We start from the raw sequence: 22,178 nt of genomic DNA, 5'->3' as shown, positions 1-22,178 counted from the left end.
TGATACGACCAGATCCTAGAAGCTCAACGAGTGGGTACCTCCTTGGCTCTACGGCATTGCTGCGTTCGTTCTGACTTGCAAAGACAAACAACCTCTCCCCCTGCCACCTATCTTGCAAGCTGAAACCACACTCCTAGCCAGCGTCATGGACCAACTTCACGAGACTGTTCTTGGCCTCCTGGATGCCCTGAACCAAATCAGTCACGATGCAGGGCTCAACATCAGCATATCACTTGCGCGAAAGCACCGCCTCGCAGACTTGTCAACCCCATGTATGGTCGTTCAGCGATACCCCTCCTTCTCAGCCGAAGACTCCAACGCAGGCCTCGGCCCCCATACCGACGTCGGCATTCTCGCTTTTCTTCTGTGACGCCCGCGGCCTGCAGACATTCGCCCAGGGCATGCAGGAGTGGCGCTCCGTAGAACCGTGCAATGGCTGCGCGGTCGTCAACGTAGGCAACTCGCTCCGCTTCCTCTCGGGGAGGAAATTCCGGTCTGTAGTGCACCGCGTCGCTCCGTACCCGGGGGAGACAACTGAGAATAGGTCCTCGTGCGCGTACTTTGTGGGGCCGAGAATGGATGTTGAGTTTGAAGACGAGAAGGGCGAGCAGTGGAAGAGCATTGACTGGCATATGAGGAAGTATAAGAGTTACCGCGAGGCGGGCAAGACGGCTTAAACTCGAGGTATGCGACGCAGAACGAGTTGGAACTAGCCATGGGTCGTTGCATACTGGCAGGAACCACGACGTATGGACTCATTTGCATATGTACACGTACCTAGCTATCACCAGGTCGTTCCAGCTAGAATGAAAATCTTCATAATATCACGAGATCGTAATGTCTGACTAGGTACCTACCTACCTAGTAGTAAGGTACTTATCTATCAGCAATGATCCAATTACAATGCTGGCTTCTCCTGCACGTGCTACTCAAGGAGCGCAAGATGTTTGGTAGCCCAAGGAAATGAAGTAAGTCAGAAGCTGCGTTCTATCACATTGGATGCTTTGGAGTTTCCCCAACAGTCTGTTAAAGGTCAGGAGGCCGAAAGAGTGCTGGCAATGATCAGTGATATGCCGCCACTTATAGGTAGTTTAATCTTAGTAGTACAGCTTAAAATGTTATACTAAATGCAAATAATAAAATCCCTGACTTTATTTATACCTCAAGTATAATGCTAAATTTTGTATCTTCTTATATAAATGTATATATGTAATTTAGGTAAGGTGCGGTACCTAGTAACAGTACGTGGCACTTGCCATTGACAACCACTTTCCACATCAGCATTTTAACTGTCACTGTTTTCATCTTTTCAAGTAACCTTGCCTTGTCAAGTATGTACACACCAGCAACATCATCACCATCATCATCATACAAAATATCTGCCAGCATTCATCATGTCTTTCACGAAATTCAACAGGCTTCCTGTAGAACTACAGTGGGAGATTTAGGAAGTCGCCGCGTACAGTCACTTGGAAGAACCAACCGCCCACTTCACTGAGTTCTGGGGCACCATCGGAGTTGCGCATTTGCGGCTTAAAGTCACTTCGAACGAAGGCCTCAGTGAGCCCCTAAAGCCGCCGGGAATATATGCAGCATTGATGGGGACCTGTAGGATCTCACAGGCAATCATGAGGAGAATTGCACATATGTGGAGGCCCCGCAACTCACTGTCTCTTCATTATATGCAGAGTAATACGATCCATCACTATGCTCATATGCACTTCCAGGTACCTCCCAGAACATGGGCAGGAGCAGCTAGCGAGTCAATTGATGCCTCTAATGACCTTATCATCGTCTGTAGACCTTCCGCTTCCGCGGCGTGGACAACATTCCCCAGAGTCGAGTCTATCGGCGCTCTTTATGAATACGACCCTCCAAACCACACTTTGCAGTGGCCTTACATTGCCTCCACCACCCTTGGAGGTCCGACAGCACTTTTACACCGATTCCCCCGACTTCGCGTCCTGTACATCCTTGTCAATCCCCAAGATACCATTGAGCGGATGGTCGGCCCGCCACAGTTCACCGAGTGCATGACGGATTACCATTGGGCTTACACACAGACCGTGGATAAGGTCCCTCCCAAGAAGTTCCATGCTCGCCAGAGGATTTACTACGAACTGCCCAAAGCAATCACCAAAACAATGTGTAGGGGCTTGGAACGGGCGATCCACGAGGTGAGGGAGGCTTCTATTCAGATGCGATAGGACACAGAATTGCCCCCGCTTGTTATCCGGGTCATGACGTGGAAAGATGCTCGAGGAGTTCGAGGGCGCTTCGATCTCGGCTGAAAGTCTTCCCAGCAAAAAGGTATTGGAACAATAAAGTATTCATGTTTACAATTGCCAAAGTTTAGGTGAGGTTTATAAAAATAACCATAGATCTTGGGGCTGCTTTGAAAGATTTAATAAGTGAGGCCTAAACTTCGTAAACTCATCATAACTTCAAGAAATTTCTCCTAAACTTGGGTAATTTAATACAATCATTGATGATGGAGCGAAGTCGGCGATGTAGGTTAACCTCCGGCCCGGACCCTGCGGGAAAAACCCGGACCTGACCCATATTATTTTTCTTCGCAAACCTCCAAGCCAATCCGTTCCGGCGGATTTACGATCCATCCATGATCAATTACGCCATTTTCTGAATCCTTGCAGTTGAATCTCCCCGACCATAAACTCGACTTACTCGACAATAACCCCGAGTACGATCCTCACAATGGCAGACAAAGACGCTTGTCCCGTCGATCACAAATCCCGCGAAGCATGGCTCGCTCAGGCCCGTGAAGCCGAAGCCGCAAAAGCAAAAGCAGCTGGATGTCCAGTCGACCACACAGCGCAAGCGCAGTCGAAATCATGGTCTCAAACATTCTCGTCATATCTCCCATGGTCCTCGAGCAAACCTGCCCCGCCGCCTACGCAAATACCTTCGAACGACGGTCTTGATACTGATCGCGTTGTATCCACGATTCCACGAACATCTGGCGGGCCTGCGGCGTGTCCGGTAGATCATGGAAAAGAACCTGCAAAGCCTGCGAATCACGAAATGGAGACTGGTGTAGATCCCTCCGGCAACTGGGTCTATCCTTCGGAGAAGATGTTTTTCGATGCGATGAAGCGAAAGGGTTACGATGCGAGGGTAGCGGACATGAAAACGGTTGTGCCGATTCACAATGCTGTTAATGAAAGAGCTTGGAAGGAGATCAAGGAGTGGGAAGCGCCGTATCTCAAGGGCACCAAGTAAGACTACGTCGTCTGCATTTACGAGCGAGAACTAATTGTGTTAGATGTGATGGACCTAAGCTCGAATCTTTCGCCAACAAGATGGATCGCATGACTCCCACCGCTCGCTTTAATACTATTCTCGGCTACACGGCGCCGTTCGATCGACACGATTGGGTTATCGACCGATGCGGTACGAGGGTTGACTACGTTATTGACTTTTACGCTGGACGACCAGATGGAAAGGGCGGACCGAGTTTCTATCTTGATGTGCGGCCGAAGCTGAATACATGGGAGGGCGTTAAGATGCGAGCCAAGAGATGGGCATTCCTAGCATAGCGATGAAACTGCTGTACGATATCTGTATGATGTATGAGCTATTCACTAGAAGGCGTTCTGGAAAATGTACAATATGGGTAAAAAGCATAGAGGGTTGAATGACTAGCATAAATCTCCATTGAATCAATTTTCATGTTCCAGGGTATTATTCCCTTTCGCCTCGACGCCAATAACCTCCAATCTAACTACTGATCCTTCTTCCCCTCCAGCTGAGCGAGCAGACGAACGGGCGCACCTGTCTCAAAAGCCTGCGACTCAATATTCCATCCTTTGGCGAGCATCTCATCCCAGAGATCGCGCTTGTCGTACTTCTGTTCGTAGCCATCAACGGTTTCCTTTACGCGGAAGATCTTATCCAGCTTGTCGGTGTAGCCCTGGCTCTTCTCCAGAAGCCAGGCCATCTCCATGGCCATGAACCAGGCACTGATGGCGTGCATGGCACTGGCGTCCTGCCAGAGCATGATCTTGATGGGTGTGTAGCTGCGCTTCGAGTGATACCAGACAAAGAGTGAGTTCCGGGCACCGTCGATAATGACGACGTTGCTATTGGGGGCTTTGGCGCCCATGGCGTCCCAGTAGCTTTTGGCCATTTCGATGCGTGCGATTTTCTGGCCATGCTGGTTTCGGACGACGGGTCGCCAGAGGAGAATATTCTCACGATGGGCGACTTCTTCGGGAGAGAGCACGTTTCCGGTCTTGAGATACTCTTCGAACAGGATGGTTGCACGCTGTTGGTTCAGGTTGTCCATGCACACAGCCCGAACTCCAAGGTAATTCATCCACAGATGGGCAAAGACGAGAACGGTCATCAAGAATAGAACGTTATGGTGCTCTTCGACATATTTGACCACGATAGTTCCAACAAGAAGACCGATAAGACCTACAGCAGTCTCCTGGCTGGCCTCTTTGGCATTGAGTTCAGAGAGGTTGTCGTGCTTTGCAAAGTGTACACTAAGAGCAGCTTTGCTCGCGCCAGCAGCCACGCCACACAACGCCCTCAACGTCTCTCCAGAAGTCAGTGCGAGGATCTTTCCATAAGGACCAAAGTACGGGCTGTACAGCTCCAGAAAGAAGGCAGTGTCGTTGAAAAGATCGGCCAGGAAGCGGAAGCGCTTGGCGTCGGGTTCAATACGAAGACCGAATTGGTGGGCAAATACAATAGTGGCGATGCGAGACATGGCGTCCTTGAGGACTGTGAGCAGCATCGCGAAGGTGGCGGACGAGTTGGCATCTCCGACGCCGAGACCTTGGAGGAGAGCTCGGTTTGCAAGGAGGGAAGTGATGGTTGAGAAGAAAGCTTGAAGGGAGTCGAAGAATTGGTAGTTCAGGTAGTCGGATGACACAGAGTGAGGGTATCCGACTGGCATGAAGGCCTCGCGAAGAGAGGGAATGAGTGGGATACTAGGCTTCGACTTGGCAACGACCTGCACCTATGTTAGCCATGATACTTCACAAGCGAAGATAAAGTAACGGACATGGTTGTCGACGGTATGATTCCAGGTTCGCGAAACATTTCCCGATTTATCCAGCTCCACGATCTCAACAGGTTCGCCGCGACCTAGGAGTTGCGTTAGACCATCCATCGCGATGGCGTTGATGAGGTTTGTAAGGATGAGAGTTGGAAGGCTGTGAGCTATAGGCTGCTCACAGTGGTGTTACGGCACATGTTGCAGTGACACGGGCAGTGCCCCGCAGGGCGAAGACGTGTCAGTGTGACCGGCAGGTACAATGTGCCCTTAGAACTGCGACGTGACTAGGATTTAGAAAACCCAAAGATGTCTCTTTTGTATTGATCTATCTTTTGGTGGAGACTTATCATGTTCCCCGAAGCCGATTGAAGGCGTGGAAGTGAGTTTGAACGGCCCCACACGGCGATGTGGAGGATCAACAACGGTTCAAGTCATGGTCATGACCGGCAGCATTGGAATAATGATGGACGGGATCACTTCCAGAACGTAAATAAGTAACAATGCATTTTGTTTCAGCTTCAAAATTCTCTGTATATCATTCCAACATGCTATTTACTTCACTAGATCTTTTATATCCCCGTCTATCGTCGAACAGCCTGACCGTCCTCTCCAACGAGGTATTCATCAGTCTTGATAGGACCCTCACCAACACCAGTGGAAATAACTCTGCTCACACCCTCCTTCAAAGTAGAAGCAAGAGCACTCTCAAGCTCAACGCTGGACTTGGCGCTAGCAGCACCCTCCTTGAAACCGCCAACACCCTGGAGCGCTTGGTAGAAAGTACCGACAACAGTATCAGCATCCTTCTCCTCGTAGTAGACAACACAGTTGGGACCAGCGTCGAAGGTGTAGGCGGCAATGGTCCTGCCAGCCTTCTCGTTGATGTACTCAACAGCACGAATAGCAGCGCGGGAAACGTCGTTCATGTAGAAGATGGGAGGATAGGTATCGGCGCAAGTAGCGTGGAAAGAGTTGGAGTCGCGCATGGTGACCTCGGCGAACTTGGGGAAATCCTTGTTCTTGATGGCCTCCTCCATGGCGGTCATGTTGGCGGGGACAACGTTTGCTATTCTCTCCTTGAAGAGACCAGAGGTAGCAACGGTCTGCTGCATGCCGGAGGTAGAAGAAACACCCTTCTTGGCGGCGCTGACAACGAGGATCAGAGCTCGCATGTCAGGCCAGTGTGAAGCGGGAGCGACAAGGTCGGCCTTGGAGTCGCTTCCATCCTCCTTCTCGCCCATTCTCCACGCAACATATCCACCGAAGAGACTGCGGCAAGCAGATCCAGAACCTTGTCTAGCGACGAGCGAAAGATCAGAAGGCGAGTCGGGGAGCTCGTACAGAAGAGCGATAGCCTGGACAAGCGCAGCGAAACCAGCAGCTGAAGAAGCAAGGCCAGCAGCAGTGGGGAAGTTATTCTCGGAGACGAGCTTCAGGGGGTATGTAGACAGCTTGGGGAGCGAGGAGTCGGCGGCCTCGAGAGCGGCGCGGCGGGATCGAAGCTCGCGGAAGCAAGCCTGTGTACGGGCGCCAGAGATGTCGGAGGACTCTCCGTTGAGAGTGAGGCTGTCGCCATCGGTGAAGGTGCTCGAGCACGAGGCTGTTGTGAGGGTTCGGAGATCGGCTTGCGAGAGGGTTACGGAGAGGGAGCTGTTGGTAGGGAGGTTGAGCTTAGCATCGCGCTTTCCCCAGTATCTGCACCATGTTAGTCAAGGTCTTCAAGATGCGATGGGAGTGTTTACTTGACAACGGCGATGTTGACTGGCGCAGTGGTGCTGGCGCGGTAGACCTTGGTATCGGACATTATGAAGCGGGGTATACTGGTGTGGAGGAAGGTTTGGAGATGTTGAAACAAAGATTGGAGTGAAACAAATCAGGCGCTCAATTGATACGAGAGACGCAAGATTCGGGCTTGACGAAAAGGAAAATTGACTTCACCGACTTGTTGTACCTATGGGGAAATGAGCCGTGGACGGGTTGCCCAGAGAATTGGTCGGATTGTAACCTCAAGAAGTCTAGTTAGTGCGGGGTCCAACCCCTCTGGACCCCTGAAGCCCCTCAACACCAAGGGGAGCTCTTGGGGATCAGCCAATGTGCTTTGAGGTTGGGTTCGGGAACTGGGCCAGTCGCCAGTAAAGGGTTCGTTTTGCAGTGGAGGTGGATATCTCTATTCATGATGGGCCTTTGGAACGATTATCACAGGAACAATTCATCAAGACATCAATTGACTTTGTTACGTTGTCTGGATGCAATAGAGCAAGGTAATTTGTTAGGCGAGATTGCAGATGAGTAGCGGCTCAACATGAGGTAAGAGCCTTGGCGATTGCATTTGAACTTGATCCTGAGTGATGACACAATAGTTGGCTGAACGTATAAGAGGAAAGCTTTATGAAGCTTCGCATCGTGCCTACTAGACTGAACTGTGATAGCATAGGTGCTTAGGACTGGTTGAAAGAGTCTCTGGTCTCTTTTGTCATGAAAAAGGGTATACTGATTCAACAAGCCCATGTTGCTGTTCCGCTCGACCACGAGAAACCGGGATTAGTTCGAGGCTACAGGGTAGGCGACTCAATCTCGAACTTGCAGAATAACACAACCACGATGCAACAATGATACATCGGGTATGATATACCACAAGAATTGAAGTTCGATGGCAAGAAATTATCCCCTTTATCTCTTATTCTTGATTTAAAAAAGCCGTTTGGCGTAACTCAGCACTGTAACCGCAAGTACGGCGCATGTTAAAGCAACTAAATGCACTTAACTTCTTAACAGCCCATTCACTTCAGTGCACCAAGATGTAAAAAGTAAAGCAGGGGATGTTACTAAAACCTGCTAATATAAGCTTGCCCAATGATACAATTTTCCTCGGTATTTCATCTCTTCACCTTTCCAACATTGCATAGCCTCTTACGTTCTCCTTAACAATCAAGCTCTGTGTACCTTGAAGAGGAGCACGTGGCGGTACATAAGAGGCTTCAAACCAGGAAGTTAACCTCCGGAACGAACCATCATAAGACTCATAAAGCACCGTGTCTCTAACATTTCTGTTCTTGGCTGAGCTGAGAATTGTGGCAGTGATACTGCATTAACGGTGAGCAGTGGGTTCTGAACCAATCAGAAACCGAGTGCATGAAGCTTCCAGGGACAGACAAAGCTTGGCTTAGGTCCTGACGTCACAACCCGAGCTGATCGATGAGATAGTGGTGACCGCACCGGGCAAAGAATTCCAAAACAAGCAAGGCAAATCTTGGCTGTAAATGAATGACACGACCTTATTTCCACGTCGTATCTCGTCTCATCTTCTGTGTCCCCTGTGCATGTGCCTCCCGTCTTGGTCAGAAAGCTTACTTGCACCTTCATCTGCTGCTCCCTCAACATACCTACACACAATCTCCGACTCTGTTAAGGTGCAGACAGAATGAATAACGCTTTTAGGCGCGCTGCGCTTGGAGTGTCTCCTGCTTTACGAGCATCACGATTGCATACACAATTTGCTTCTCATCAATTACCTGCGTTGTACAGATGCGAAACGAATCAAACACCCTTTAGACGAGCTTTCACAACGACAAGATGTTTCAACCAAGAGGCTGCAGCAGCTGAGTCGCAGGAGGAAATTGCACGAAAAGAAGAGTTGAGTGAAAAGGCGCGCACGAGGGATATGAAGAAGGTCACATCTGGTGCCAGCGCTCAGACATTGGAGAATGACCGACCATGGCATAGAGTGGACTCGCAAGCTGAGAAGGATTCCGACATACCTGACAAGACGGAAATGAAGAAGGGTAAGCTCGCATACAATCAATTCACAAGATCTATACTGACACGCGCAGGGCGTCTATTGACAACCCCGACACGCCTATTGAAGCTTATCCTTCCAATGCCCTTTCACCCTGCACAAGAACACGTCAATAGACCAGTACAACAAGATGTCGAAGACAAAGGCGAAACAGTTGAGCCACTAGCTCTCCTCGTGCACCCGCATCAACCTCTTTCTTACCTCGAGCGATTGATCCAAGCTGAAATCCCCCCAGTCCAGTACAAGGGCCGCGAGAAGCTACCTGACATCGTTTTCCGAGCCGAAGCAGATCAGGAAGAACAGCATGGGAAGAAGGACGATAAAAAGAACAGCAGCGTCAATGTTGCGTCATACTCTGGTCTTGGCCATGAAGGTCCCTCCCGTAAAGAGGCGAACTGGGTGCGATGGAGTGGCAGCACCGAGATCGGAGACTTTATTCGAGATGCTGCTCGCGGTCGGGAGTTTGCGATTGACGTTGAGGGCTTCGACAAGGAACTTAGGGTCGCAGTGCCTAGTTTCAGAGACCGAACTTATTACATGCGCATGAACTTAAGACGCATGTCACGCGACATTGAAGCAATGTCAAAGGTCAAGAACGAATGCGACGCACTCGCGCACAAAGGAGCGCATCGATTGGCACAAGGCGGCTTTGCGGCATTGGCTGGATGGTGGGGAGTTGTCTACTATGTCACTTTCCACACTCAATGGGGCTGGGATCTGGTCGAGCCCGTTACGTATCTCGCCGGTCTGACAACTGTCATGGGCGCTTACCTCTGGTTCCTCTACATCAGCCGGGATCTAAGCTACAAAGCCGCCATGAAGGTGACAGTGTCAAAGCGACAAGCTGCACTTTACCAAGAGCGAGGATTTGATCAGAACAGATGGGAGCAGTTGGTTCACGAAGCCAATCAACTTCGAAAAGAGATCAAGGTCGTGGCTAGTGAGTACGATGTTGACTGGGATGAGAAGAAGGACTTGGGAGGTGAGCAAGTGCAAAAGGTTCTCGAAGAGGAGAAGAAGGGCCGAGATGGTACCAAGATGACTGAGGGCAAAGATGACGAAGAGGGTCCCGGATCTGCCGAAGAGGTCAAGAAGAAGAAGCAGTGAACGGCGAGATCTAGAAGTGAGTAGATGCAAAGTTTGTACATTAAACATCAGATCATGGCGAATGGCTTAGCATTGGGGGCTTAGAACATGCGACAATTATTGATGGTGGGTGTGGTGACACCTTCAGAGGGAGATTGAGACTCTGCTGTAAATTGAACTTAGTGCGATTTCGGATGGGTTATGGAGCACGCATAGCGATAGGCAACAAACAATTGATTTAATGTTAGATTTGTGACTTGCATAAATGATCTGTAACATGGGAATTCTGATAGCCTGATAAACGAAAACCTCGAGATAACAATTTCGTACTGGGGTTAAAGCCGCCGAGATAGAGTCAAGCATTCCAGTTCATGGCGGGGTATGATATGATAGATGGACTTATCATGACGTACAACAAATAGTGCATTTCCGTATTGATACTGTGTTTGACGTAGCATGTAGGTGCTGTACAGTGCCCATATCTACTGTCCCTCACCTCCAACCACGCCTATATAACATCTCTCCACCACCTCCATCAAAGCATCCAACCATCGCCTCGGCGTTTGTCACGATCGCCTCTTCAAAGGTCAGCATGTGACCCGAAAGAGGCAGTCTTCTGGAACTCTTCTCCAGGAGCTTTAGCACCGACCTAAAAACAAGTTAAACATAAGTCAACTTCCCCTCTCCAGCCGATCCCCCGCAAGCGCAACCTACAGCCCCCCCCCGATTACGGATAAGCCCCGAAAAAGGAAGAAGCGCGCGATTATGGCTCCCCAGGTCATTCGCTTGCCCGATGGGCAGACCTTCACTGTCACACCCGTCTTTGCAGGTCTCGGCTTCAAGAGCCATGAGTTGAATACGCATCATAATGCGTTTCCTGTGGGGTGGACCGTTGTGCTGAACACGGAGAGCGATGATGGATCTGATGATGATACTGAGAAGCAGGATGTTGAAAATGGAGAGAATGGTGTTGCGCTGGATGGGAAGGCGAAGAGGCAAATTCACTCTTTCGCTAAACCGACGCTGCAGGGCGATAACCTCTTCATCTCGTCCATCGCGAACCCTTCGAGCTCCGAGTTCAAACCCGCTGCGAGTCCCACACGGCAGATTGCCATGATGCTGTGGATTACACTATACTGGTACTTCCACCAGCCCGAACCTGCGCCGCAAGTTCCTGCTCAGGCAGCGGAGAAGACGCCCCAAGCTGCTAAACCTCGTGGTGAATGGAGGATCAACATCAAGCGCGATGGAGTGCTCCGAGGTCGGAATTTGATCCCTAAGCTTGAGCGCATGGGACTTATAACGTCGGAGAGCAGTGCTGTTGGAACGAGTTTGGATGATAATGGGGACGATTGGTCTAATATGTTTGTCTCGAGACGGATGTTTTGGCAACTCCCTGGTCGGCTTTTTCTCTTCTCTTTACAACCTAACAAAGCTGGTGCGAATTACGATTCTGTTCCTGGATCGCCTATTGGCAGTCGCCCGAACTCACCTTTACCTATGGAACCACCATCGCCATTCCACAAGACCTTCCAGCGCCATTCACCGCATTCGTCTCTGAATCGAATAGATCATGATCTCCCCGGTGGACCAACTCCCACATCGATGGCAAACCCGCCTAGCTTCCCTATTGGACCTTTCTTTTCGAGCTCTCATCTTCCGACTTACTATCCGCCTGCTCCTCTTCAATATATCTTTACGAATAATATCCGTCACCCGATGAGACCAAAGCCACCTAGGATGGGCGAAGTCTTCTACACAAGATTTGTCCCGAGCGTTAATCAGTACCTTTCGTTCCGAGTTGCTTCCATTTCACCCAATCCTGTACCTTACCTTGGACCCGTTGGACCCAAGCCTCCTGAGCAATCTCATCTTAGTACGATGAACGACACGGCTTTGTTGGAGATGTGGATGAAGAAGCCTCGAGTGAGCGCCTTCTGGGGCGAGTATGATGAACAATTCCTCACCAAATCATTGAACCAAGCAAACTCCTTCCCTGTGATTGGACAATGGGACGGCGTACCATTTGGATACTTTGAGATCTACTGGGTTAAAGAAGATATTCTCGGTCAGCATCTCGGTAGCGATGCGGCGGATTGGGATAGAGGTCTTCACGTGTTCATCGGAGAAGAGTGGGCAAGAGGTCGGGTTCCAATCTGGTTGACGGGATTGGTGCATTGGTGCTTGACATCGGACTACCGAACAATGAGTATATGCCTTGAGCCGAGAGTGGACAATGCGAGGTGAGTTTGTTGCTTCGAACATGGCTGTTCAGCGCTGACAATAAGTAGGTTTCTGCAGGGCCTAGAGTTTACTGGGTTTTCGCGTGAGAAGCAGATTTCGTTCCCGCATAAACAATCTTGGCTTGTTAGACTGCGTCGTGAGCAATGGGAAGGACCGGCGCTTTGAACATATGGATGCGATGATTGGGGAGGATAGGGTAATGTGGTGACGAGAATACGAGAGATGATTTACGACGGAGATACTGGGTACTATGACGAATACATGGGATGCCTTTCGAAATTGAACATGATGGTTATGACTGGTCTCTGTGAACACTTGCTCCAGTGGTGACCATGTGATTACCATACTCTCTCACTGGCTTGTTCGCTGGTATTGGAACATAGGTGCGTTGTTTCGGAACAAAGCGTGTTGCGTCTCGAACGAACAACAAGGTCTTGTTCATTTCCATACCGATGAACACGCAAGTCGACACTCGATACCGTCACTTTATTTAAGATCACCCCACCTCTAATGTCTTGCGAACAACAGTTCGAACCACTTTAACATCATCGCTCCAATATTTACAACAGTTTCAAGCTTACAGCACTTACAAAGCCAAAATGTGTCAACAAGGTAATACTCCTCAATCACCCACCGCCACAACAATGACTGACGAGAACGCATCCTTCATCCGCCAATCCTTCCTCCGTGGCTATCTCGCACCAGCCTTCAACCCCCCATCCCGCACCTGTCCCCGCTGCCACGCCTCATTCACCGGCTCGAAGACAATGTGTCTCCGCTGCCTCAAAGACATATACACAGAACAAGCCGCCGACAAGCGCGAAAGGGAAAGAGATACTTTTCTCTCCTACTGCGAAAACGAAAAATGCAACGAAACTACTCATCACCTCGGCCCGGGGTGGTGTGTTCCCTGTAATGCACATGGGAAGAACGTGTATCAGATTATTTGTGTGGACTGTGAGCTTGTGATGGATGTGCCATATACCGTTAAGGATGATCAGGGGGGATTTGTGGATATGCTCAAGGTGAGGAATTTGTGGTGTGTTAAGTGTAGGGGTCTGGCGGATTCGTGGGTTAGGATGGATGTTTAGTCGTGCTGGCGCGACTTGATCTGACCTGGAGGAATGGAGATGGGAGTTACTTAGCGCTTGGGATAGCACCGCTGATGTGATATCGTGATATTACTACGGCTTAGAAGTCGGGCATCTCGGAAGTGAGCCATGTCAGATATCTATGGAACGGTAAGCACTAGATCCGTCAATTTGAAGGACAGACTATAAAAACGGGACTCCGTCCAATAAATCAGGAAGCAATAATCCATCTTTTTGTTTCCAATTGTCTTTGTGAATATGCCTGCTCAAATCAAGGGCATTGAATCGCTTCAATGCGAATATGTCGTCCCTGACAACGGTACACCACAACTTCCTCGTTGGTCCGACACACATATTCAACGCCCTGCTCTTATAGTTACCCCAAAGACCGAGCAAGATGTGAAAGATGCCATTCGTGTCGCGAAAGAGAACAAGCTTATAATCGTTGCTGCTGGCGGAGGCCATGGAACGTTTGTCAGCGTGGACCCAGCATCCCTGTACCTCGACATGAAGCTCTTCAAGAAGATTGCACTGAACAAGGATGAAGGAACTGTGAAGGTTGGTGGTGGCGTCATCGTCGGAGAGGTACTGAAGATCTTGGCAGACGAGGGCTACTACACTCCCATTCCCAACTCTGATGCCGTTGGCTTTGTGGGAAGTGTGCTTGGAGGTGGAAACAGTGCTCAGATTGGCCTTCATGGATGGATGGTCGACAACATGGTTTCGTTCCGACTTATCACTGCTTCAGGCGACATTGTCGAAGTCGATTCTTCGTCAAAGGACAAGGAACAATCTCTCTTCAACGTTCTCTGCGGCGCGGGTCATGGACTCGGTGTCGTCACGGAGCTGACTGTTTCCGCATTCCCACTTTCGAGTCTCAACGTGGAGGACAACAAAATATGGACAAGGTCGCTCATCTTTCCTGCTCCAGCACTAGATATTGCTATCAATGCCTTTCTGGATCTGAGCCACCCTCCAGCCGAAGGATACATGAGCTTGGCGTTTGCACGAAGTCCTCCTGGTACTCCAGCAGCTGGATCTCCAATCATCATTCTGGGGTACCAGTATTTTGGTCCTGCTGAGCAGGCTGAGAAAGCAACGACCTTGCTTTTCCAGGACGACGTCGTCAGCAAGACCATCGTGGCAAACACAGAGCTATTGCCATTTGAGAATGTCAATGCCAAGATGAACATCTACAACTCTCACCACGGCCACAAAACCATAGCATCCTGTCGTCTTCACAAAACCACAGCTGAAGCCATAAAAGCTGGCTTCGAGAAATGGCGCATCGCAACGGAGGACTATCCTGATGCTCAACAATCAAGTCTCATAATCTCAGCATACAACATCGACAAGACTTTAGCGATCAAGAATGAGAAGTTCGTGGAGGGCAGGGATAGAAACATCAATGCGTTTATGGTGATGGTGGCCAAAGAGGACAAGACAAGAGAGGCGTTTGGGCCAATTCTGGATGATGTAGTTGCAGGTTTTAGAAAGAGTGATGAGGGGATGGTGCCGAGAAGTTTTCCGAATAATTTGAGGCCTGGGAAGGACTTGAGTGAAATGTATGATACGGAGAGGCTGGAGGTTTTGAGGGATGTGAAGAAGACTTGGGATGCCGATGGCGTGTTTTGGTCGCCTTACTTTAAGGCTGTTTAATTGGCACATATCGAGTTTAGTCTTGTAGATTAATGGCTATTCGTAATTAGAGGCTATTCATGCTTGTAATGCTGAAGTCTGATGAGTTCTTGGTGCTAGCCCAGTCGAATGATCGTGACTTCTGATTGGCCTCGTATTCCGTATTCTCGTATCGCGTATCCCGCGTGTAAGCCTTGACCCGCTATATAACATGAACCTGAGATCTCATAACCACAAGACTTCCCGACTCAATCCCTCATTATTTTATTGATCCAAAGCTTAAAATGTCAATTCAAGCGGTTCGAAACCGTTCAACGTCGTCAACCCGGCGCCTACTCACTACATCCTCCCAAATCCACCAGACCTTTCACCTATCAGATGGTCGAACACTAGGCTTCGCCGAATTCGGAAAACAAGATGGAAAGCCCGTTTTTTACTTCCATGGATATCCTTCTTCGAGACTCGAAGCTCAGCCGATTCATGAAATTGCTCAACGCTGTAGTGTTCGTCTCATAGCTATAGACAGACCCGGCTTTGGACTGTCGACATTTAAACCTGGCTATCAAATCTTGGATTGGCCAACTGATGTGATGGAGTTTGCTCAAGCACATCAAATCCCAAAGTTCTCTGTCTTGGGTCTCTCGGGTGGCGGTCCTTTTGCTCTGGCTTGCGCTTATGCCTTGCCCAAGCGTGCAATTACAAGTGTTGGGCTCTTTGCCACTGCACCGCATTGGGCGGCTGGTACAAAGCACGTTGAATATTACCGTCGAGTCTTCAAAGTCTGGGCGGAATATTCTCCATCGACTCTCCGTGCAGCACTATACATGCTGTACCTATCACTGAGATGGATTGTTCTATCCGGTCCTGTTTCCAGAAGACTCAGCAAATGGCTCGAAGCTCAACACAAAAAGGAAGAAGCAGAGAGTGAGGCTCCAAAACCAAAGTCTCTGAGCTTAGAAGAGTTGGTAGAAATGGTTCTCGACGAGCCGTTCCGCCAAGGAGCCGACGGTGCCGTACACGAGATGAACCTCCTCACATCTAAGAACTGGGGGTTTGATCTTGAGAAGGTCCAGTATGACAATATTCAAATATGGCATGGGAAGAAGGACGTGAATGCACCTATCCAGATGATTCGGTATATGGCGGAGCGGATACGAGGATGTGAATTGCATGAGTTTGAGGATGAGACTCACTATACTATGTATAAGCACTTTGAACCAGCGTTGCGGGAATTGGTCGAATAAGGGTCTGCCTAGAGACCGGAGGTGTTGGTTGAGAAAGAAATAAGATTGGGAGTTGGGATTGAGGTGATAGAGTGGAATAACTAGATTTTGTACAATAGAATAGCTGAAGATTTCATCTCCGCATGGTTTCCATATCTCGTTCAGGCATCAGAGCAGAACCACCATTCCTAGATATTTGATGATACCCTGTCAAAGAGTTATGGGCCCTTGAAATATCAAACATTGCTTCCTTCTGGATCTTGCCCGTCTTCTGCCCGCATGTCTGGCACATCAAGTTTACGCCTGGTCGACCAATGTCATTCATAGCTGTACTTCTCGTTGATTCTTGTGGACTTTGCAGTATGAATACTTCGTCCGCTCCAAGCATTCGCTCCTCAATCATGTTTGTGGTGTTGGTCGTCTTTGCGATAGCCTCTCCAGCCATGATCGCTAGAACTGGTAGGCCTCTCATAAGAGGCGGCAGACCACCTTGAATATTGGATAGTCTGGCTAGTTTGGAAACTTCTGTTCGAAGAGCTTGTGATGATTTGTTTGAAGACATTATGAGACTGATATGAGAGGTTATGAAAAAGGATATAGATTTAGCTTGATCCTGGTTAGAGAGCTGTGAAAATGGAAAGCAGAAGGAGAATAAAAGGTTTGATGTAGTCGAAGAGAATATTCTAGCTCAATCAAATGATTTAAGAGGATATCTAGCTGTACCCTTTGATGCTTGGGAGCCAAATCCATGTCCTGCCGTGGAGTAGTCCAGTCTTATACGGAATACGCAGCCAATAGCGGAGTCAGCATTACGCCAAGGTTTAGGCAAGCAACCGACAGTCTTGGCTGTAAATACTGATAACTCTTCTCTTCTTGAATTTTGGTCTACCGCTGAAATATGTCTATTGGCTCGTCTTCAAATCAACCACCAGTTTCCCTCCACTAATCTCCCCCTTCCTCATTCTATCCAGCCCCCTGTTCACGTTATGCAGACCATCCTCAACATCGATAATTCTCGGTGGCACAAGCGCACGGCTTGACAATAATCTCTCCAACCATCTCGATAGCACTTCACCAACCTCCGGTACTTCGTGATACAGCTTGAACGGAATAGTATGGAAGATGACGCCCGCTGACTGGCCCGTTTTGGGAAGTCCACTCATACCGACCAGATGAGCGGGGACTATAGGCTCAGCGGGCGGAGTGCTAGGTGGTGAAGTGACATTCGCCGCGCTTCGATGTAGTTCTTCAGGGCCAAGAGCGCGGAGTAAAACCCCAGCTGTATCTTTACCTCTTGTGTCGATACCAAAGCGAAGTTTTCCTTTCGTGTTGGCGCGAAGAACAGCAACCGCTCGCTCGGGATCATGGCTGTCAACCAGCAGATCCGGTCGAAGAACAGGATTCTCGGAAATTCGAACTCCATGCTTTGCGTTATCAACAACCAAAGCAACCTTCAATCCAACCAGACGAGCCAGTTGAACGGCGAGAACAGCTGAGGTTGAAGACCCACCCCAGATAGCGATCCAATCCCCAGCTTTAGCACCCTCATTCGGCAAAATGCTATTCAAGCACTCTCCCCTAATATCTTCCGGAAGTGCCTCTTCAGGTACCTCTCTCACAAGGTTAAGAATGGAAGGACCATCCTGAACAGACGTAAAATCAACGCCGAGACAAATTCCTAGCGACAGAGCTGCAGCTACATATGCGACTCCAAGTGTAGCGCCTTGCTTGATTGTGATTTCCTTTGGAATTCTCACGACGTTAAAGTCTGAGGCGACTACGTATTGTTGGTATGTTGCTTTCCGGAGATCGCGGTAGTCGGTTGATATGACGATTACTTTGTCACCAGATTTGATTCTTGAGGGGGTTTGGGGAGCGAGGACGACGGTGCCTGATGCTTCGCGACCGGAGATGTATGGTAACTCTGGGATGGCAAAACCGTAGTCACTGTGGGTTCTGTCAGTAGCTATACTCATATCATTCACGCGGATCGAACTTACGGTGACTTCCAGTCGATGGGATTCAGTCCAATAGTATCAGTGCGAACTAGTAGCTCATGGTCGTGTTTTGTGCTGGGGATGGGGTGACCGTCGGTGATTTGGTATGGTTGCCGCAAGCCATGTAATAACAGAACTGTCTGAGAAGATGGTATAGGGTGTTGAGTCTCAGAGTCGCTTGCTTGATCTTGTGATGTTAAGTCGGTAGGTGGTGTATATCGAGGCTGAGAGTCTGATGGTGTCTGAGACACGGGATGTTCTTGCGATGAATCTGTGACAAATGAGAGTGGTATCCGTGCTCCGAAAGCCGGTTCGGCCGAAAGTGAGAGGTATGCGCTCATAGTGCTGATATCTATCCGTATATCTGAATGTAATATCAGACTGATTAGGCGGCCCAAGTCCAACAAGCCAACACGCGTTTATTAAGATAACAGTACTTCTTCGCAAAGAAAATTATAAATCCAAAGTTTACGAGGGGTAACGGCCTTTTCAATAATCTACCGTCCATTCGACAAAAAAGGCAATCCGATCCTTTTCAACGGATGCAAGTAACCTAACAGGCTCCCGAAGAGCATAGCGCATGGCGTCATGTACGTTTCGTCGAATCACGCTCTGATATGTTATCCCATGCCCGCAATTCTTCCAATGACGTGACAAGCTTTTTCACAAAGAAACATTATGGGAGAGACCGGTGTCGGGGTGAGATCCCCACACGGGGCGATGGTGTTATTTGGACTATCAATCACTCAACCCCAGGGATGTTACGTGCGGAATTAGCACGACAGTGAATGATATGAGAGATTTGATGATTAAAGAGGACCTGAGATGGTGATTGGAGGTAATGAAGGATTACTGATTGGATTGTTCTGGGCGTGATCGGGTGTATCCCGGTTCCGTGTATGATAGACGGGAGACGATACAAGGTGGCCAAGCACCAGACACATTCATCAGAAGGTTATAATACTTATTATCCATTTCAAACAATCACAGTTTAGCGGTCCGAATTCTCAAAGTGGTAACCGTTTGCTTCCTTTCCCGTGTTTAGGCACTGTCTTCTAGCGATCACCAAACCATGCATCCATGACCGAAACTCAACATTGCCGAGATACCGGCAAGAATCCGTGTTTAGCACTCAAAGTCTGCGGGGAATACTCCATACAGATCGCCTCGTGGGTTACGCTCGGTTATAAAAAGGTTCCAGGTAACCGGCTTGTCGATGGTGCAACCCCTATCAGAATCACGCAATCCAAGATTCGCCTATCTCGCAACTTCTGATTTTGGATACCCCGCGATGGCAGACGATAACAGCAATGGATGTTAAAGTGCTAATATAAATAAAACTGCTGTTTGAATTATTCTTTGGCCATATAATCTGTGGCGTTTGGATTTTGACTCCTGGAGAGGCCGAAGAAGTTATCGAGATACATCACTATCGCGACGACGGAAGGCATAATTTGAGACAAGACCTCTATAATGAATTAAATACCGACAGGAATGGTCACTATATAAAGGAACAATGTCAAGTTGCAATTTTATGGGGAGCACATATGAAGATAGCCCAAACTACTGATACAGAATGGTAACTATAGCCAGGAAGGCTGACTAGAGTTGATATGAAATATATATGGCCAAGTAGATATAAGAATCAGAGAATATTACATGAAGATACGATAATACTTTTAGCAACTCAAGCTAGATTTCACGAGTATAAAAACTCCTGACTCTATGTATGCCTACCTACATAAGCTAAAAGAACAAAAACACTCACTCCTCAGCTCCTATTCAAAGGTACTGTCACGGTGCTAGAGGGCTGATTCAAAAGCACATAAAGAATTCTTCAAGAGATTTATTTACCAGAACACTTAATATTTATTAAACTATTTGAGCAGCCAATTACTTGAGAACGCCACCTGCTAGAACACCCTCTGTACTCAGAAAGTAATACACTTTCATCCACCAAATGCGATCTGGGATAATTTCTTGCATACTGTTGTATTCTATACTGCCGAAACTAATGTCCGGAATATCGAAGAGCCCTTAGAGTTTTGAAGAATATTAATTAGTGTATTCAGTTGAGGATATAATAATTCAGATCAGAATTCTATGAAGGGGATGTAAATCATTTTGATATCGAACTTGTAAGTATCAGTATGATAGTGAAGAGAGAGGCTTCATTCGAACAAAAAATGAATATGAAATAATTGGTATTGTAACTATCTATCAATATTTTATATATCTCTACTGAACAAAAGGCTTGACAAGTTCCTTGACCTGCTCGTCGGTAACACCCTTGACTCCAAGCAACTCATTATCAAGCTTGGGGAACTTGGGAACACTAGAGGGGTCAAAGATAGCCCTGTACAGGTAGGCAGCAAGAGTAGGCCAGTCAAAGATACCCTTTGCGATATTGGCATCAGAAGCAGCAGTCGCGTCGTCGATCTTAGCCTCCTTGACAGTCCACTGCTTGTTGGGGTTGAGCTCCTTGGCAATGTCGAGGAGCTTCTTCTGAGAGATGACGGTATCCTGGATATAAACAACGCGATCCTTTGTCTCCGCAGGATGTGTCAGAACACCAACAACAGCTTGACCAACACTAGCAAGAGTAGTTGTGCTGAACTCAGTGTTACCTCCATCCCAGAGTGTAGCCTCGGCCTTCTTGAAATCAAGGAACAAGCCATGGTTCAAGCCCCAGTCGAGGAAAGCAGAGTTATAAACAAAAGTATAGCTAATCTTGCCCTCATTCGCAAGAGCAGTAAGCTTGTCCTCGATATCAACCTTTGTCTTGAAAACAGGAAGCTTGCGAACGCTGGGGATGACAAGGTTTGAGCCAAACTCAGAAGGGAGGAAGCGCTTGACACCAGCGGCTACTGCGGCGTCGATGAGGAGTGATTGGCTGGGAATGGCGAGACTGCCGAGGGTTGAGACGACGGCATCTTGGCCTTGGAGAGCGGAGGTGAGAGAGTCGAGGGACTCGTAGTCGACTTGGATTACTTTGATGCCAGAGGGGAATTTGGAGGTTGATCCGGCGCGGGTTAGGACTGTGAGGTTGAATTTGTTGGAGTCGATGAGAACCTTGAAGACTGCGGAGCCGAGATCACCGGCGGCACCAGCGACAGCGATGTTTTTGTAGGCAGACATTGTTATGTGAGTGTAATATGTAGTTGGTTGATTGAAGTTATTGAAGTAGTGAAGGTGATTATTGTTTGAGTGGATGATTGTTGGATGGATGGAATGGATGGCAATTGAAGGAGAATGGATCTATCTATATATGTTCCTGAAATCAACAATTGTCGACATGTTTGGCGTCATTTACACAGTTGCAACGCTTAATCATACCATTAGTCGTACTATAGACGCCATCGAAGCTCCGCTTAGTTAACATAGAAGATTCGGAAGATTGGCGATCATAAGGCTGTCAACCCAAAAAGGTTGCATCCCACCCCATTACATGAGCAAAGGATTCCCCTGGAATATGTCTACGGCATTTTGATCTTGGCCCCCAACTTACAGTGCTCTTCTTCTTCATTCTCGACCGCCACAGATGGCTGTGCTTGTGGCTTTCAGCTGGATAATTGGAGGTGGGATAGACTGGAGTGGGATGAGATGAGCCGAGTGGGATAATGGATCTATCCGCGGGTCCCATTAAAACCTTAATTGTGCATGTAACGCTCTGACTGGTCAAATCTAATCGGTTTACCCCGATTTTCTATCCCATCCGCGGAAGCCGAGCTGAGATATCCCACTTCACCATCGGCAATCCCACTCACGATTACCAAGTCAGCCTTCAAGGGATGGCCCCCAATGCAAGGCATACGTAACAGTGCATCGGCTTCAGTTTTTTTCCAGTCAAACTATTCGATAAATAATACACCGAGTTTTTGCTTGCAATCCCACTCGGTTCGATACCCTCATATCAAATCAAAGCAATCATAATCCACCATGGAGATATCCCACAGTGATCGTGATCGTGATAGAAGGTATGTAACGGCCAGCCACAGGTGGGATCACCGAGTGGATTTTCTCTGTTGTACCATGACTAACAGTAGTGAAATGATGTATCAGATCCTCCGCTGATAG

General features: G+C 48.4%; 10 protein-coding genes across 10 annotated transcripts; 6 read left to right on the top strand and 4 right to left on the bottom strand.

The window, feature by feature from the left end:
* Positions 1-119: 119 nt before the first annotated feature.
* FOBCDRAFT_292829 (uncharacterized protein) lies at positions 120-677 on the top strand (the record flags this gene model as incomplete). Its single annotated transcript, XM_054704527.2, has 1 exon — positions 120-677. Exon 1 carries the CDS (start codon positions 207-209, stop codon positions 675-677), a length of 471 nt encoding a protein of 156 aa, XP_054560502.1. The 5' UTR covers positions 120-206.
* A 653-nt stretch (positions 678-1,330) lies between these two features.
* On the top strand, positions 1,331-2,474 carry FOBCDRAFT_222594 (uncharacterized protein). Its single transcript, XM_031183416.3, has one exon. It carries the CDS (start codon positions 1,599-1,601, stop codon positions 2,205-2,207), a length of 609 nt encoding a protein of 202 aa, XP_031039058.3. The 5' UTR covers positions 1,331-1,598; the 3' UTR covers positions 2,208-2,474.
* Positions 2,475-2,602: 128 nt separating this feature from the next.
* FOBCDRAFT_33406 (cytochrome c/c1 heme-lyase) lies at positions 2,603-3,650 on the top strand. The gene is made up of 2 exons (XM_031183415.3): positions 2,603-3,236; positions 3,284-3,650. Exons 1-2 carry the CDS (start codon positions 2,716-2,718, stop codon positions 3,555-3,557), a joined length of 795 nt encoding a protein of 264 aa, XP_031039057.1. The 5' UTR covers positions 2,603-2,715; the 3' UTR covers positions 3,558-3,650.
* Positions 3,650-5,172, bottom strand: FOBCDRAFT_33403 (vitamin B6 photo-protection and homoeostasis-domain-containing protein). The gene is made up of 2 exons (XM_031183414.3): positions 5,033-5,172; positions 3,650-4,981 (listed from the first exon to the last, which is right to left on the bottom strand). Exons 1-2 carry the CDS (start codon positions 5,138-5,140, stop codon positions 3,743-3,745), a joined length of 1,347 nt encoding a protein of 448 aa, XP_031039056.3. The 5' UTR covers positions 5,141-5,172; the 3' UTR covers positions 3,650-3,742.
* Positions 5,173-5,513: 341 nt separating this feature from the next.
* On the bottom strand, positions 5,514-7,104 carry FOBCDRAFT_182247 (GHMP kinase). The gene is made up of 2 exons (XM_059608581.1): positions 6,769-7,104; positions 5,514-6,721 (listed from the first exon to the last, which is right to left on the bottom strand). Exons 1-2 carry the CDS (start codon positions 6,828-6,830, stop codon positions 5,608-5,610), a joined length of 1,176 nt encoding a protein of 391 aa, XP_059467186.1. The 5' UTR covers positions 6,831-7,104; the 3' UTR covers positions 5,514-5,607.
* Positions 7,105-8,275: 1,171 nt separating this feature from the next.
* On the top strand, positions 8,276-10,156 carry FOBCDRAFT_222589 (uncharacterized protein). Its single transcript, XM_031183412.3, has 2 exons — positions 8,276-8,808; positions 8,857-10,156. Exons 1-2 carry the CDS (start codon positions 8,448-8,450, stop codon positions 9,927-9,929), a joined length of 1,434 nt encoding a protein of 477 aa, XP_031039054.2. The 5' UTR covers positions 8,276-8,447; the 3' UTR covers positions 9,930-10,156.
* Positions 10,157-10,673: 517 nt separating this feature from the next.
* On the top strand, positions 10,674-14,902 carry FOBCDRAFT_239710 (uncharacterized protein; the record flags this gene model as incomplete). Its single annotated transcript, XM_031183411.3, has 4 exons — positions 10,674-12,151; positions 12,200-12,288; positions 12,729-13,177; positions 13,520-14,902. 4 exons carry the CDS (start codon positions 10,674-10,676, stop codon positions 14,900-14,902), a joined length of 3,399 nt encoding a protein of 1,132 aa, XP_031039053.2.
* A 261-nt stretch (positions 14,903-15,163) lies between these two features.
* Positions 15,164-16,259, top strand: FOBCDRAFT_182238 (Alpha/Beta hydrolase protein; the record flags this gene model as incomplete). The annotated part of the gene is made up of 1 exon (XM_031183408.3): positions 15,164-16,259. A coding segment is annotated over one exon (962 nt), but the record flags the coding sequence as incomplete, so codon positions are not given.
* A 747-nt stretch (positions 16,260-17,006) lies between these two features.
* FOBCDRAFT_250216 (uncharacterized protein) lies at positions 17,007-18,442 on the bottom strand (the record flags this gene model as incomplete). Its single annotated transcript, XM_031183406.3, has 2 exons — positions 17,007-18,051; positions 18,105-18,442. The coding sequence occupies 2 exons, from the start codon at positions 18,440-18,442 to the stop codon at positions 17,007-17,009; spliced, it is 1,383 nt and encodes a 460-aa protein (XP_031039048.3).
* Positions 18,443-20,288: 1,846 nt separating this feature from the next.
* FOBCDRAFT_222579 (uncharacterized protein) lies at positions 20,289-21,314 on the bottom strand. Its single transcript, XM_031183405.3, has one exon. It carries the CDS (start codon positions 21,237-21,239, stop codon positions 20,340-20,342), a length of 900 nt encoding a protein of 299 aa, XP_031039047.2. The 5' UTR covers positions 21,240-21,314; the 3' UTR covers positions 20,289-20,339.
* Between the last annotated feature and the right edge of the window lie 864 nt (positions 21,315-22,178).

This window comes from Fusarium oxysporum, chromosome V (genome assembly GCF_013085055.1).
Source record: "Fusarium oxysporum Fo47 chromosome V, complete sequence".
In the NCBI taxonomy this organism is placed as follows: Eukaryota; Fungi; Ascomycota; class Sordariomycetes; order Hypocreales; family Nectriaceae; genus Fusarium; species Fusarium oxysporum.
The sequence above is the reverse complement of the archived record's forward strand: the minus strand, read 5'-3'. Positions and strand labels throughout refer to the sequence as shown.